General features: G+C 36.8%; 1 protein-coding gene across 8 annotated transcripts in view; it reads right to left on the bottom strand.

Moving 5' to 3' along the window:
• TASP1 (taspase 1) overlaps positions 1 to 13,548 on the bottom strand; it is a 259,013-nt gene that overhangs the window by 187,047 nt on the left and 58,418 nt on the right. For 7 of the 8 annotated variants that reach the window (XR_008654458.2, XM_055265078.2, XM_055265079.2 and 4 more), the window contains one exon: positions 10,122 to 10,206. The exons of the other annotated variant lie outside the window; for it this stretch is intronic. Coding sequence is in view for 6 of the 7 variants with exons in the window: in XM_055265078.2 (XP_055121053.1) it covers positions 10,122 to 10,206 (85 nt within the window). In the remaining variant the exon portion in view is untranslated. The remainder of the gene's footprint in view (positions 1 to 10,121; positions 10,207 to 13,548) is intronic. 8 annotated transcript variants of the gene reach the window in all.

The raw sequence follows: 13,548 nt of genomic DNA, 5'->3' as shown, positions 1-13,548 counted from the left end.
AAAACAACTGATAAAAGAAATAATGTAAAAGAGAAGCTGAAGTAGTAAACTACATGACCAAGACAAAAGTTTGGAGTTGAATCTAATATTCTCAGCACTCCCATTGGTCATTTTGGGTTCAATTCCAGTATCTGGAATCAGTGAGGGGCATTTTACAAAATATTCTTAGCTTTATTTTATATATTTTTTAATCATTCAAAGGTTTGATTCTAAGTAAAATCAATTTGCTATTGTCAACTATTTAAGTTTTTAAATACTTCGGGCACTGTAAAATATTCATAGGAAGGCAAATAGTTGAATGTCATCTTATGGATAAGCATACTAACTATCTACCTTTTCCTTAACATAAAAAAGTACTGTATAGTAGGTCATCATCACACAAAATATCATATAATTGTTTTTGAAATCATTTTAGCAGAAGCTTTTACTAAAAACTATACTGACATGTCAAAAAAAATCACATTTCTAAACATAAAATGCAGCACCGATTCAAATTTCTCTCAAGCATTCTTCTGATTCTCCGAGGAGGAAACTTTTAGAAAAGGTTCACGCCAATCTACTTCAAAGTCCCACTGACTCTACCTTTATAACACATATCTGGAATCTGACCACTTCTCACCACCTCCACTGCTACCACCTTGGTCTGAGCCACCATGATCTGATACCTACAATGTTGCAGTGGCCTCACTATTTTTATGCTCGCCTTGCCCTGTACTCCCTGACCCTAGTCAATTCTCAATACACCAGCCACTAAAATCCTTGTAAAATACAAGTCAGGTAATGGCACTCCTCTTTCAAAATCCTGTAAAACCTCTTGTGAGGACCAGTGTAAAAACTAGAGTCTTTTTAAAACTCTACAAGCTCCCATGGAATCTGACCCTCCCCGCTCCTCAATTCCTCTCCTATTCTTCTTACCTCCTTGTGTACTCTACTCAAAGTCTTGTAAAGCCACAAACATACCAAGGAGGCGCCAGCCTCAGGGTCTTCACCCTGAGAGCTCCCCCTGTCTGGCTCTTTCCCTATTTCCCAAATGGGAAACTCCTTCACATGCTCAAATATCCCTCCTTCATGAGGCCTCCTTAAAAATGCATCCCACTACCCTGCACTCCTCTACCCAGTACTCACAATCTCCTTATCCTGCTCCTTTTACCTTTTTCCACCTTCTAACATATTATATAATTGATAATTTACACACTGTATCTGTTAGTTTATTTCTGTGTAAATTCCTTAAAAGCTTTGAGCTTCATAAGGGTGGAGATCTTTGTTTCTTTATCAACATATCTCAAGCATTTAGAACAGTGCCTGAAGCATACTAAATATTAAATAAAAATTGTCAAGATATTAAACAAAATAATAGAGTGTCAAACTTCCCTAGATTAAAGGACAGCATTTTCCTTGTGTTATACCCATCTTCGTTTACATTAAAGCAGATCTAAATGGTTATAAAACAAAAAGCAACACTCTATTGAAACCACCACGGAGGTGAGGTAATTAAAACTCTCGGCTGGACGCAGTGGCTCACACCTGTAATCCCAACACTTTGGGAGGCCGAGGCAAGTGGATCACTTGAGGTCAGGAGTTTGAGAGAAGCCTGGCCAACATGGTGAAACCCTGTCTTTACCAAAACTATAAAAAAAATTTGCCAGGTGTGGTGGCATGCACCTGTAATCCCAGCTACTTGGGAGGCTGAGGCAGGAGAACCGCTTGAACTCGGGAGGTGGAGGTTGCAGTGAGCCAAGATCGTGCCACTGCACTCCAGTCTAGGCGACAGAGTGAGACTCCATCTCAAAAAAAAAAAAAAACTCTCAAGAACTGAGCTGCAAGTGCTGACAGAGAAAACACCCTGAAACGGACTATCTGGGCAAATACGGTGATAGGAATTACAATCTCATGGATGTACTCATGTGAATTACAATCTCGTGGTTGTTCTCATGGATGGGAACCTCCCATTTTCAAAGAACCATGACTATAATCAGTCTAAGATGTGTAATTTAGTGGTTCAGAAAGCGCTCAAGGATCTTCAGGAACCCCGATAATCAAAATACATTGTTTTCAAAGAGAAAGATATGGGAGAACATAACTAATTCTCTGGACTCAAGAACTGATTTCCATTTTATCTATGACTTCTTTGCTCATCATAAATACAAAAAACTGAAGAAAGATAACTTCGGTTATTGATTATTTAAAGCTTATCAACACACAAAATGCAAATAAAGAAAAATTTGCTGTATTTGGAAATAACATATAACAACCAAATTTATAACTGTTCTCTTTTGCACTCTGTTTTAATTTTTTTATTATCGAAATGTTCTAACATATACCACTGTGTTCCCCCAAAATTCATAGTTTGAAACCTCACCCCCAAGGTATTGGGATGGCATTAGGAGGTGGGGCCTTTGGGGAGGTGATTAGGTCATGAGGGTGAAGCCCTCTTGAATGGGATGAGCCCTCTTGAATGACCCCTTTAATGGGACACTGAATCCCCCAGCTCCTTGATCTTGCACTTCCCAGCCTTCAGGACTGTGAGAAACTTGTATTGTTTACAAGCTAACTAGTTTATGGTATTAAGGTGTTTTGTTACAGTAGAAACTCTCTAGAGTTCACTGTCTAAATGTAATATAGTTTTAAAAAATTGCCTGAGTACCCTAAATCAACATAACCAAATTTATCATGTTTTTACTTTTAGCTTATTTACATGTGAGCCAAATATTTCTAGTCATCTAATTTCTATTATAATTTAGAAAGTGAACTTCCAGGTATGTGAGAGATTTTTCACTTCTGGACAAGAGGGAGTAACAGGGAATAAAGTTACCCTCTTATTTGACGCAGTGAAAAAAACGAAAGACGAAATATAGAAAATAACAGTTTTCAGACGTAAGACATTAGGCAACATAGGACAGTAATCCTTGAGAGAAAGGAAAACAAGGTAAACCTCGTGACTGCCTTACTGCAATCACAGGGTTCACCTTCATTACTGCCTAGACAGTTTCTAAACCACAGCACAGCAGCTCCAGCAGTATCTCTGAGTTGAAGTGACATAGTTGGGCATCCAGAGAGGCCACGTAGCCAGAGTTCACAAGACCAGAGAGGAGAAAGCTGCATATAGAGAGTACGTAGCCAGAGTTCACAAGACCAGAGAGAAGAAAGCTGCATATAGAGAGTACGCTAGAGATCTGCAGAGAGCAGCCCTCTAAGCTTCAGCTAAGTAGAGATCAGTGAATGTGTAAGAAGAAATTACCCAAAGCATTGGAACAAATGAAAATTTAAAAAAAAAAAAAAAAAAGAAGAAGAAACAAAGTCCCCAAGTTCAGACAGCCAGGAACAACAGCTCCTGCTCCCACCAGCCAAAGTAAAAGCCTCATTCTAGGTGCATCTGTTACAATACTTTGAAAGATTCTACCTCAATAGCAAGGCAAAATTAGCTCAAGGCCAAATGCTTCTCGTCTCATTTAAGTTTAAAGTGAGACTGAAAGGCTCAAGCTGTTTTTAAGTAACTTAGCCACATCCTAGAATAAAATGTAAGAATAGTTTTTAAAAACAAAAATACACAGCACCCAAAAAGGTAAAACTCACAATGTCTGAAACCTAATAAAAATTACCAAGCATGCAAAATACGAAGAAAGGTAACCTATTATGAGGTGAAAAATCATTCAATTGAAAACAATCCATAAATAACAAAGATGATAGAATTAGCAAAGATATTTAAATAGTTGTTATAACACTATTCATATGTTCATGAAGCTAGAGGAAAGTTTAACCATGTTAAGTAGATATATGGAAGACATTTTTTTAAAGACGCAAATCAAACTTGTAGAGATAAAAATAACAATAAACAAAGAAATAAAACACAAGCTGAATGGGATTAGCAGGTAATTAGACAATAAGTGATCAGACAGAAAAATAATTAGTAAACTTGAAGACAGCAATGGAAACTATTCAAAATGAAACAAAGAGAGAAAAAACAATGAAAAAAGTAAACAAATCATGAGTGATCTGTAAACTACTACAAGAGGCTGAAATTATGTGTAATCAGAATTCTGAATAGAAGAGACAGGGATTCAGAAAAAAGTATCTGAAGAGATAATGAGGAATTTTTTTCCGAAAGTTGATGAAATATATATCCCCACACATCCAAAAAGCAAAAGGAACCCAAACCAAAGTTATTACAAGAAAACTACAAACCAGTATCACTCATAAACATAGATGTAAAAATTCTTTACCAAATATTAACAAACTGAAGCCAACAATATATAAAAAGGATAATACATTATGACCAAGTAGAATTTATCCCAGGAATGCAAGTGCTGCTTTATCAGTCAAAAATCAACCAATCACTAAATTAGCTAACTAAATTTTTTAAATTATAAGATCATCTCAATAGATGCAGAAAAGCAATTTGACAAAGTACAATACCTATTCCTACTAAAGTTCTCAGCACACTAAGTGATATGGTTTGGCTGTGTCCCAACCCAAATCTCATATTGAATTGTAGCTCCCACAATACCCATGTGTCATGGGAGGGACCCAGTGGGATATAACTGAATCATGGGAGCAGGTTTTTCCCATGCTGTTCTTGTGAGTAAATCTCATGAGCTTTGACAGTTTTATAAAGGGCAGCTCCTCTGCACACGTTCTGTTGCCTGCCATCATGTAACATAAGATGTACTTTTGCTCCTCCTTCGCCTTTTGCCAGGATTGTGAGGCTTCGCCAGCCATGTCGAACTATGAGTCCATTAAACCTCTTTTTTTTAATAAATTACCCAGTCCTGGGTATCTGTTCATAGCAGTATAAAAATGAGGTAATACATTAGGAAAAGAAGGGAACTTTCTCAACATGATCAAGAGCATCTGTGATTAACCTACAGCAATCATGATACTTAATGGTGAAAGACCAAATGCTTCTTCCCTAAGATCACAAACAAGGGAATGATGTCCACTCTCACACTTCTCTACTGTATATTGCATTAGAGGTTCCAGCCAATGCAATAAAGCATGAAAAAAATTAGTTAAAAGAATTTGGGTTAGAAATAGAAATAAAACTATATTCATTCCCAGGTGACATAATATTTATGTAAAAAATCTTGTCTGGGCACAGTGGCTCACGTCTGTAATCCCAGCACCGTGGGAGGCTGAGGTGGGCAGATCACCTGTGGTCAGGTGTTCGAGATCAGGCTGGCCAACATGGCGAAACCCCTCCTCTACTAAAAATACAAAAATTAGCAGGGCATGGTGGTGCATGCCTGTAATCCTAGCTACTCAGGAGGCTGAGGCAGGAGAATCGCTTGAACCTAGGAGGCAGAGACTGCAGCGAGCCGAGATCATGCCATTGCACTCCAGCCTGGGCAACAGAGCAAGATTCCGAGACAGAAGAGGAGAGGGGAGGGGAGGGGAGGGGAGGGGAGGGGAGGGGAGAGGAGAGGAAGAGAAAGGGAGAGAGAGAGGGAGAAAGAAAAAAAGAAAAGAAAGGAGAGAGAGAGAGAGAGAAAGAAAGAGAGAGAGAGAGAGAGAGAGAGAGACAGACAGAAAGAAAGAAAGAAAGAAAGAAAGAAAGAAAGAAAGAAAGAAAGAAAGAAAGAAAGAAAGGGAGAGAGAAAGAAAGGAGAGAAAGGAGAGAAAGTCTTATGGAATCTATAAAAATGGGACTAAAACAAATAGATTTACCAAATTCCCATGATAGAATGTCAATATGTTAAAATCAATCACATTTCTACATACTGACAATGAACAGTTGGAAATTAACATGCTTAATTTCCATTTACCACAGCATCAAAAAAAAATGAAGTACGAGGTATAAATATAATAAAAGCTATGCAAGATCTATACACTGGAAACTATAAAACCATTGAGAGGGTTTAAAAATCTTAATAAATGCATATATTAGAATCACAATCAAAATTCTGGCAGGCTATTTACAGAAATGGAAAAACAAATTCTAAAATTCATATGAAAATGTTAAATATCTAAAATATCAGAACACTCAAACATAAAGTTGAAAACTATGTTTGTAAGAAAACCAGCTAGTTCCAGACAAGTGTAGCATTATTATATAATTTTAATAAAGAGGTAGCTATCACTTTCTCCCATATGTTTTCTTTGTAAAATATTAAAATATTGCATATGTCCCCTTTGACAATTGCCTCATCTTACTCCTTCTTCCCCTGAGGTAATCACAGTGGGTTTAGTAACCTACTTTACAAGTCTTTTTTGTACATCTATGCACATATTTATGTAGCCAAAGAAAATTAGAGTATATGCTGTAATAATATGAAAGAATACACGGCAATGAGAAAATCAGGGTTTTTGTTACCTAGGGGTAGGGCAGAGATGGGGGTCAGGGTGAGCATGGGGGACAGTAGAAGGAACAAGGAGTACATGTTAAATCTCTTCCCTTTTAACTTTGGAAAGAATTTTTAGATGTTGTATCACTCCTGGTAAGTGTCTCATTGAATGACCGTAAGACATCGTAGGTAGAAATGTAAATTGGCAGAGTTTAGTCTAGGCAGCTCCAAATCTTTCAGTGGTGTTTTATTTCCTATCCTAGATGGCACAAAACAGGTATGCATCATAGTTTTTTGTAACGTTTTTAAGAAAACAGAAGTTAAAATGAACACATCATCAGAAACTTGATTTATTTACTCTACAATGTGAGACCTATTTCTGTGCACTGAATTGTGTCCACCCAAAAATTCATTTGTTGAAGCCCTAGCCCTCAATGTGATAATATTTGGAGATGGGGCTTCTGGGAAATAATCAGAGTTGGATAAAATGAGGGTAGGGCCCTCATGATATTATTAGTGTCTTTATAAGGAAGAAATGTTTCTCTCAACAACCCCTTCCCTACACCCCTATCTCTAGTGTAAGGACACAGTGAGAAGGCAAGCCAGAAAAGGAACCCTCACCAGAAACCAAACAAGCTGGAACCTAGATCTTGGACCTCTTAACTTCCAGAACTGTGAGGAAGACTTTTCTACTGTTTGAGCCACTGAATTTAAGGTATTTTGTTAAGGCAGCCCAAGTAAACTAATTCTAACAGTAAGCCATGTTACTATACACACGTTTCTCTCCTTTTTTCTAATGCCACAGGGTATCTAATAACATAACTAGAAAACAGTCTATTTAGCCATTGATGGATATTTAGGTAGCTTACATTTTTATAGTCTAGAAGCAACAATGCTATAGCCTTCATGTGCTGTACAAGCCTTCTTATGAAGGCATTTTGTCTCAGGATAGAAATGCTGGAGCATACAGCGTGCATTTTCAATTTGTACTTAATAAATAATACCAAAATGTCTCTCAACTGGCTGTTTACATTTCCATCAACAGCAGAAGAACCTATTTTTCTGCACCCTGAATAATACTGTACATTGTTGGTTTTTGTTAATTTTGCTACTTGAAAACGGTGAAAATATCATCTTTTTTTTTTTTTTTACTAACAATTCCTTGATTAATATTATTGGGCACCTTTTAATGTATTTATATCTCATTAATATTTTCTTTCCCATAAATTGCCTATTTGTATCCTTTACTGATTTTTAAAATTTGGGTTGTCCTTTTCTTATTGATATTTTATAGTTCATAAACACTCTGGATAATCTTTTGTTTGCTACATATCCCGCACATAATTTTTCTCAGTTCCAAAGGGCATAGTCTTTTAATTCTGATCATAGTATCTTCACTTGTATAATAGGTACACATCTTCACTTGTCGTATGTTTCAATACTTAGCTTTATTTTTTAACTTAATAAATTTTTTGCTGCCTCATAGTCATAAGAATACTCTCCCATATTTTTTCCTAATATTTTTATACTACACTTTTTTACTTATGGGTTTGGGCTTTTTCTTAGTGATATGACATCCGAATTTAATGTTCTTGCACTAGGTAGTCAATTGCCCCAACACAATTTATTTAATACACCATTCTTTTTCCCCACAATGATTTGAGATGACACTGTTATCATAGACCAAATTCCCTCATGCACTGAGTCAGCTTCTAGACTTGCAGTTCTTGCTGATCTTTTTATCCATATCTATATCAACCTGTGTTAATTACTATAGTATTATATAAAAGTATCATGCTATCCATTAAGTACGTCCAACTCTTTCATCTGTTTTACAGCTGTCTTGACTACTCTTGTACACTTGTTCCTCCATATAAATTTGAGAATCTGCTTGGTAAACGCCATGAGGAGTGGGGGCAATGGGATTATGGTAGATTTGTAGGTGAACTTCAAAATACTTTTTACATGGTTTATGCTATTTTTCTTGCCAACCAAACAACTACATCTTTTTCTCCCTACTGGGTACATGTCTTCTAAATTGTTTAGTTCATGTTAATTAGGTTTTATACACAATAGGAAATATTGGGTGAAAGAACACAGTCATGTTTAAATGCACATTACAGAGAATATAAATCCAGAGACAATGTCTTTGCACTTATTGCTCCCTTAAAAAGGTATGGATAGAAGGACTCCACATGCACCTACTGAACAAACACTTAGTAAATTATGGATTGGTAATCTCATGCCAGCTAAACAAAATAGCATGGGTTTAATATAAATCATTAGAAAAGCACGTGTAAGTTTTTTTTTTTTTGTTTTGTTTTTTTTTTGAGATGGAGTCTCGCTCTGTCGCCCAGGCTGGAGTGAAGTGGTGCGATCTCGGCTCACTGAAAGCTCCGCCTCCTGGGTTCACACCATTCTCCTGCCTCAGCCTCTAGGAGTAGCTGGGACTACAGGTGCCCGCCACCATGCCCGGCTAATTTTTTGTACTTTTAGTAGAGACGAGGTTTCACCGTGGTCTCGATCTCCTGATCTCATGATCCGCCCACCTCGGCCTCCCAAAGTGCTGGGGTTACAAGGGTGAGCCACCACGCCTGGCTTTTCTCACTTTCAGAGTTATCAGGAAACTTACTGAAATCAATCCAACACATAGTAGAAAGGATCTCAATAAATCAGATTTGCTTTCCCTTACCACTGCTTTATCAAAAACATGTAATATTAAAAATTAATATTTGAGATTTTTTTCATAATTGACTCTCTAGTGCCATAATTAAACTGGGACATATATAATTAAAATTTGAAATCTATCTGGGTAAAGGATTTAAGATTTTTCTAAACTATATTAATTTATTTTCTGTGACTTCAAAACACAGTAGAATCAAAGTGATTCCTACAGCACTGTCACCACAACTTTGAATACAGAACATTAATGTAACCTCCACAACCAGGCATGCTGAGCATAGACTAAGTGTGACAAGGTATTAAAGCATAAGTTTTAATATTATTAGGCATGCTAACAGCATGGTGGCTATGTTTTGCAAACACAGAATTACTTATAAAACTATTTAAGGGTAAACTACAATGTCGGGGATTTGCTTTAAAATACTGTAGGGGCCAGGCACAGTGGCTCATGCCTATAATGCCAGCTCTCTAGGAGGCCAAGGCAGGAGGATTGCTTGAGTCCAGGAGTTTGAGATGAGCCTGGGCAGCATAGCAAGACCCCATCTCAACAAAAAATAAAAATAATGTCCAAGAACGGTGGCACATGCATATAGTCCCAGCTACTCAGGAGGCTGAGGCAGGAGGATCTCTTGAGCCCAGGAGGTCAAGGCTGCAGTGAGCCATGACTATGCCACTGCACTCCAGCCTGGGTGACAGAGTGAGACCCTGTCTCAAAAATAAAATAAAACAAAATAAAAATAAAAACAAAAAACCCTATAGGAAAAAAACTGAGATGCATGAAACAGATGAAGAACAGAACACTGGTAATTACTGAAGCTGTATCATAGGTTCATAAGGGCTATTTACTATATTCCATGTACTTTTATTCTAAGAACTTCTCAAAATTAAAAATTACTTTAGACTCTGGACTAAAATGTCAAAGTTTTTTTTAAGTTTCATAATAAAATGAGCCCAACTGAACACTGATCCCCTTTCTGCTTTAATCCATAATATTCTTTTCCATCCAAAACTTTATCAGCTGTACAAAATGTTCCAAGATCACGGAACAAAGTTTGTCTTCTTCTCAAAGGCATGCTACCTGGTATGTAACCAACAGCATCAGCCTTCTGTGGATAAAAATGCACTAAAGACAGGGAAAGTCGGGAAGAACAAAGTGGTTACCAGGGAGGAATTCTGCCAGCCGAGAGCTTGCCCTTCTGCCCTTCACATAAGAGTCTGTTGGCAACTGAGACTGGGTTCTTGATTCCTATAAAAAAAATTGGCAAAAAAGATGTCAGAAATGTCTTCCAGTTTCCCACTCAGTTTTGCAGTTGTTTCAATAAAACAACTTGAATATATCTTGGAAATTCTTTTTCGATATATCAAGTAATACTAATGAAACCCCTTAATAACCATGAGCAATAAGAGTTAAATCAAAAAATGTATGAAAACCTAGAAAAAAAGAACGAATATAAAATACATATTCTCATGTTTTGTCATGTGCTATAGAAGCAAAGGCTGAATTGAAATACTACATATTTAAATTAGGTTCCTTTTTAATAGATTTCAGAATAGAGTTTTTAAAATGAACTGAAAATGTGATACTAGCTTACTATCAAAACTATATACATGCTCCAGGCATTTAATGACCACAAAACCATAAATTCCTTTTAAAGAATAAACATGATTATAAACAGCTTCAAATTGACCTTGGAGAGAAAAATTAACGGGGGAAAAATAAGCCAAAAATTTTAAATGTCACCTACAAAAGAGACAGAACGGGGAAACGTCCTTCAAATTGGGTAATGGTGGGAGAAGAGGCCAACTGTGTAAAAGATTGTAACCTAAAATGTGGTTCAGATTCCTTCCAAGAGGCTAACCAGTATGTACAAGTGAGGTAATAGTGCGTATCCGGGAGAACTGACAGGATAGTTTGAGTGTGATAAACATTGTCAGGATGACAACGACAAAGACAATGACAGTGATGACGACAATGATGATGATGGTGGAAGGCAATGAAAGTAACTATTTCCTAATGTGCTCCAGGCCCAGTGCCAAATTCTTAAATCTATCAGATGAGTTAGCTGATCCTTCAATTCTGTCATATAACCACACTTATTAATCCTATCTGATTAACGAGAAAACATTTATACACAGGGTTAAGTTGCCTGCCCATGATCACAGCGCTGAGTTTTAACATGGAGGCAGCTAACATCGGAGACCATACCCTTCATCACTAATATATTCCTGCCTTTCAGGAAATTATTAATACAAACAAATCATCAGTGGGATATATAAAGAGACTACAAAAATTTAAATTAAGGCCAACAGATTGACTCCAAGCAAAACCAATTGTAGAAATGTAGCTCAATACCAAATCTTCCACAAAAAAAGTATGAAATAACAAAAAAAAAAAAAAAAAAAAAGAAAAGCCCAAATCTGATCTCTTTACTCGTTCTTAAAACAATATAGTTCTGGATGTGATGACTCAATATTGTAAAGACATTTCTCTTTTCCAAGTTAACTTATAAGTCCAAATCTTTAATCCAACTTATAAATCCAATTTATAACTTTATATTGTTTATAAATTAACAATTTATGTTATAAATTGGATTTATAAGTTATAAGTTATTAATTCATAAGTTATAACCTATAAGTTAATAACTTATAAGTTATAATTTATAAGTTATAAGTTATAACCTATAAGTTATAATTTATAAGTTATAAGTTATAACCTATAAGTTATAATTTATGTTATAACTTATACATTTATAACATTTATAACACAACTCATAAATCCAATTTAACACTTATAAATCCAATTCTCCATCAAAACTTCAAAAGGATTTCCATGATACATGAGAAGCTGACTATTAATCAGGAAAATAAAACTTTGAAAAAGAAAAATGAAGAGTTATTTACCCTGCAAGATATGTTTTTTATTTGAAGCTATTCTAATTAAAAAACAGTGGTTTGAGTACAAAATAAACAAATGTCAATGAAATAGAATAAAGCTAAAGTTCAGAAACAAACACTTTTGAATTTAGGTGTTTAATATTTCAAATCAGTAGGAAAAGGATAAACTACATATAAGAGGGAGAAAGAACACAGAGGTAAAAGCCTAGGAGTCAGACTACTTTGTAACTGTTCCAGTTAATCAGTTCATTGCTTCTCAGCTACAAATTCACCCTTTGTTGCCTGATGTGTGAAATGGATATGGGCCAAGTATGTTTCCTTTGCCAGCTAGCACAATAGGTAAGCTTTGTCAGTAGAGGATACCAAAGAAACACTGTAGGAGGAAAGTGTATCTTGCTCTCCAGGCTTCACTTCTGGCCAATGTGGTACTCTCCTGTGCTAAGCGCCCACAGGGAGCAGCTTTCTCCAGCATTTGAACACCAGGTTTTCTCCAGCTCCTGATTTGTGCCACAGCAGCATAGCTGAGAGCTCCAGAAAGAATGAGACCATACTCCAGTTCAGGTCACTGATCCCCACACCCACTCCTCAGCCCCATAGGCACACACAGCAAGTGTTCCACGGGGTGCCTGCATAGTGAGCCAAAGCCCAATCTTTATCCTGCCCAAAGGAGGTTTAATTCTCACAGCATCTTGACCTCTGTGTGCCCACCTACCAGCCTGAGCTTGCCTCTGCCTCACAGGATTGATCCTACTCACACAATGACTGTAGACCAGCTATGGCCTGGGTAACCCAGCAACTTCTCTGCCATACAGTGAATGATAGCCACGCCTTCTTCAATGAAGTCTAAACCTAATTCCAAACGTGTTCTTCTTTGGGTATTCTCTCTCTGCCCTAGGATACATTTTTGAGTTCTCTTGCCATGTTCATAGCGTTACTCTTCAATCACTGCTTAATAACTCTTTATATTAAACTTCTATTTAACCTATGGTATGGTTTCTGTCTTCTAGTTTTACCCAGACTAATACAATGTCCTTGGACAAACTACTAAATCTCTCTTGTGTCTCAGTTTCCTCATCTGTAAAGCACAGACCTCATGAGAGTATTGTGAGAATTAAATGATTTAAAAGCATAGACCTCATAATGGTATTACATAGGATAAAAGCATAGGCCTCATAAGGGTATTGTGAGAACTAAATGATTTAAAATATGTAAACCACTGGGCTGGAGACGCGGTGGCTCACGCCTGTAATCTCAGCACTTTAGGAGGCTGGTGGGTGGATCACCTGAGGTCAGGAGTTCAAGACCAGCTTAGCCGGCATGGTGAAACCCATCTCTACTAAAAATATAAAAATTAGCCAGGCGTGGTGGCACACGCCTGTTATCCCAGTTACTCAGGAGGCTGAGGCAGGAGAATCATTTGAACCCAGGAGGCAGAGGTTGCAGTGAGCCAAGATCGCACCACTGCACTCCAACCTCAGCCAAGAGAGCGAGACTCCATCTCAAAAATAAATAAATAAATATGTAAACCACTGTAGAACAATGCCTACAGTATTACTGTCATTTAATAAACTGTACTTATTGTTATTCAATTAACTATGTAGGAACAATTTGCAGTCATTTCAGAAAAAAATTCATTCAAGAGGTAAATGAAAAATAAACTATACATATGTTAGAAGAAAATACAAGTAAATTG

This window comes from Symphalangus syndactylus, chromosome 24, assembly GCF_028878055.3.
Source record: "Symphalangus syndactylus isolate Jambi chromosome 24, NHGRI_mSymSyn1-v2.1_pri, whole genome shotgun sequence".
Taxonomy (NCBI): domain Eukaryota; kingdom Metazoa; phylum Chordata; class Mammalia; order Primates; family Hylobatidae; genus Symphalangus; species Symphalangus syndactylus.
Note: the sequence above shows the minus strand (reverse complement) of the source record. Positions and strands in the feature narration are given on the sequence as shown.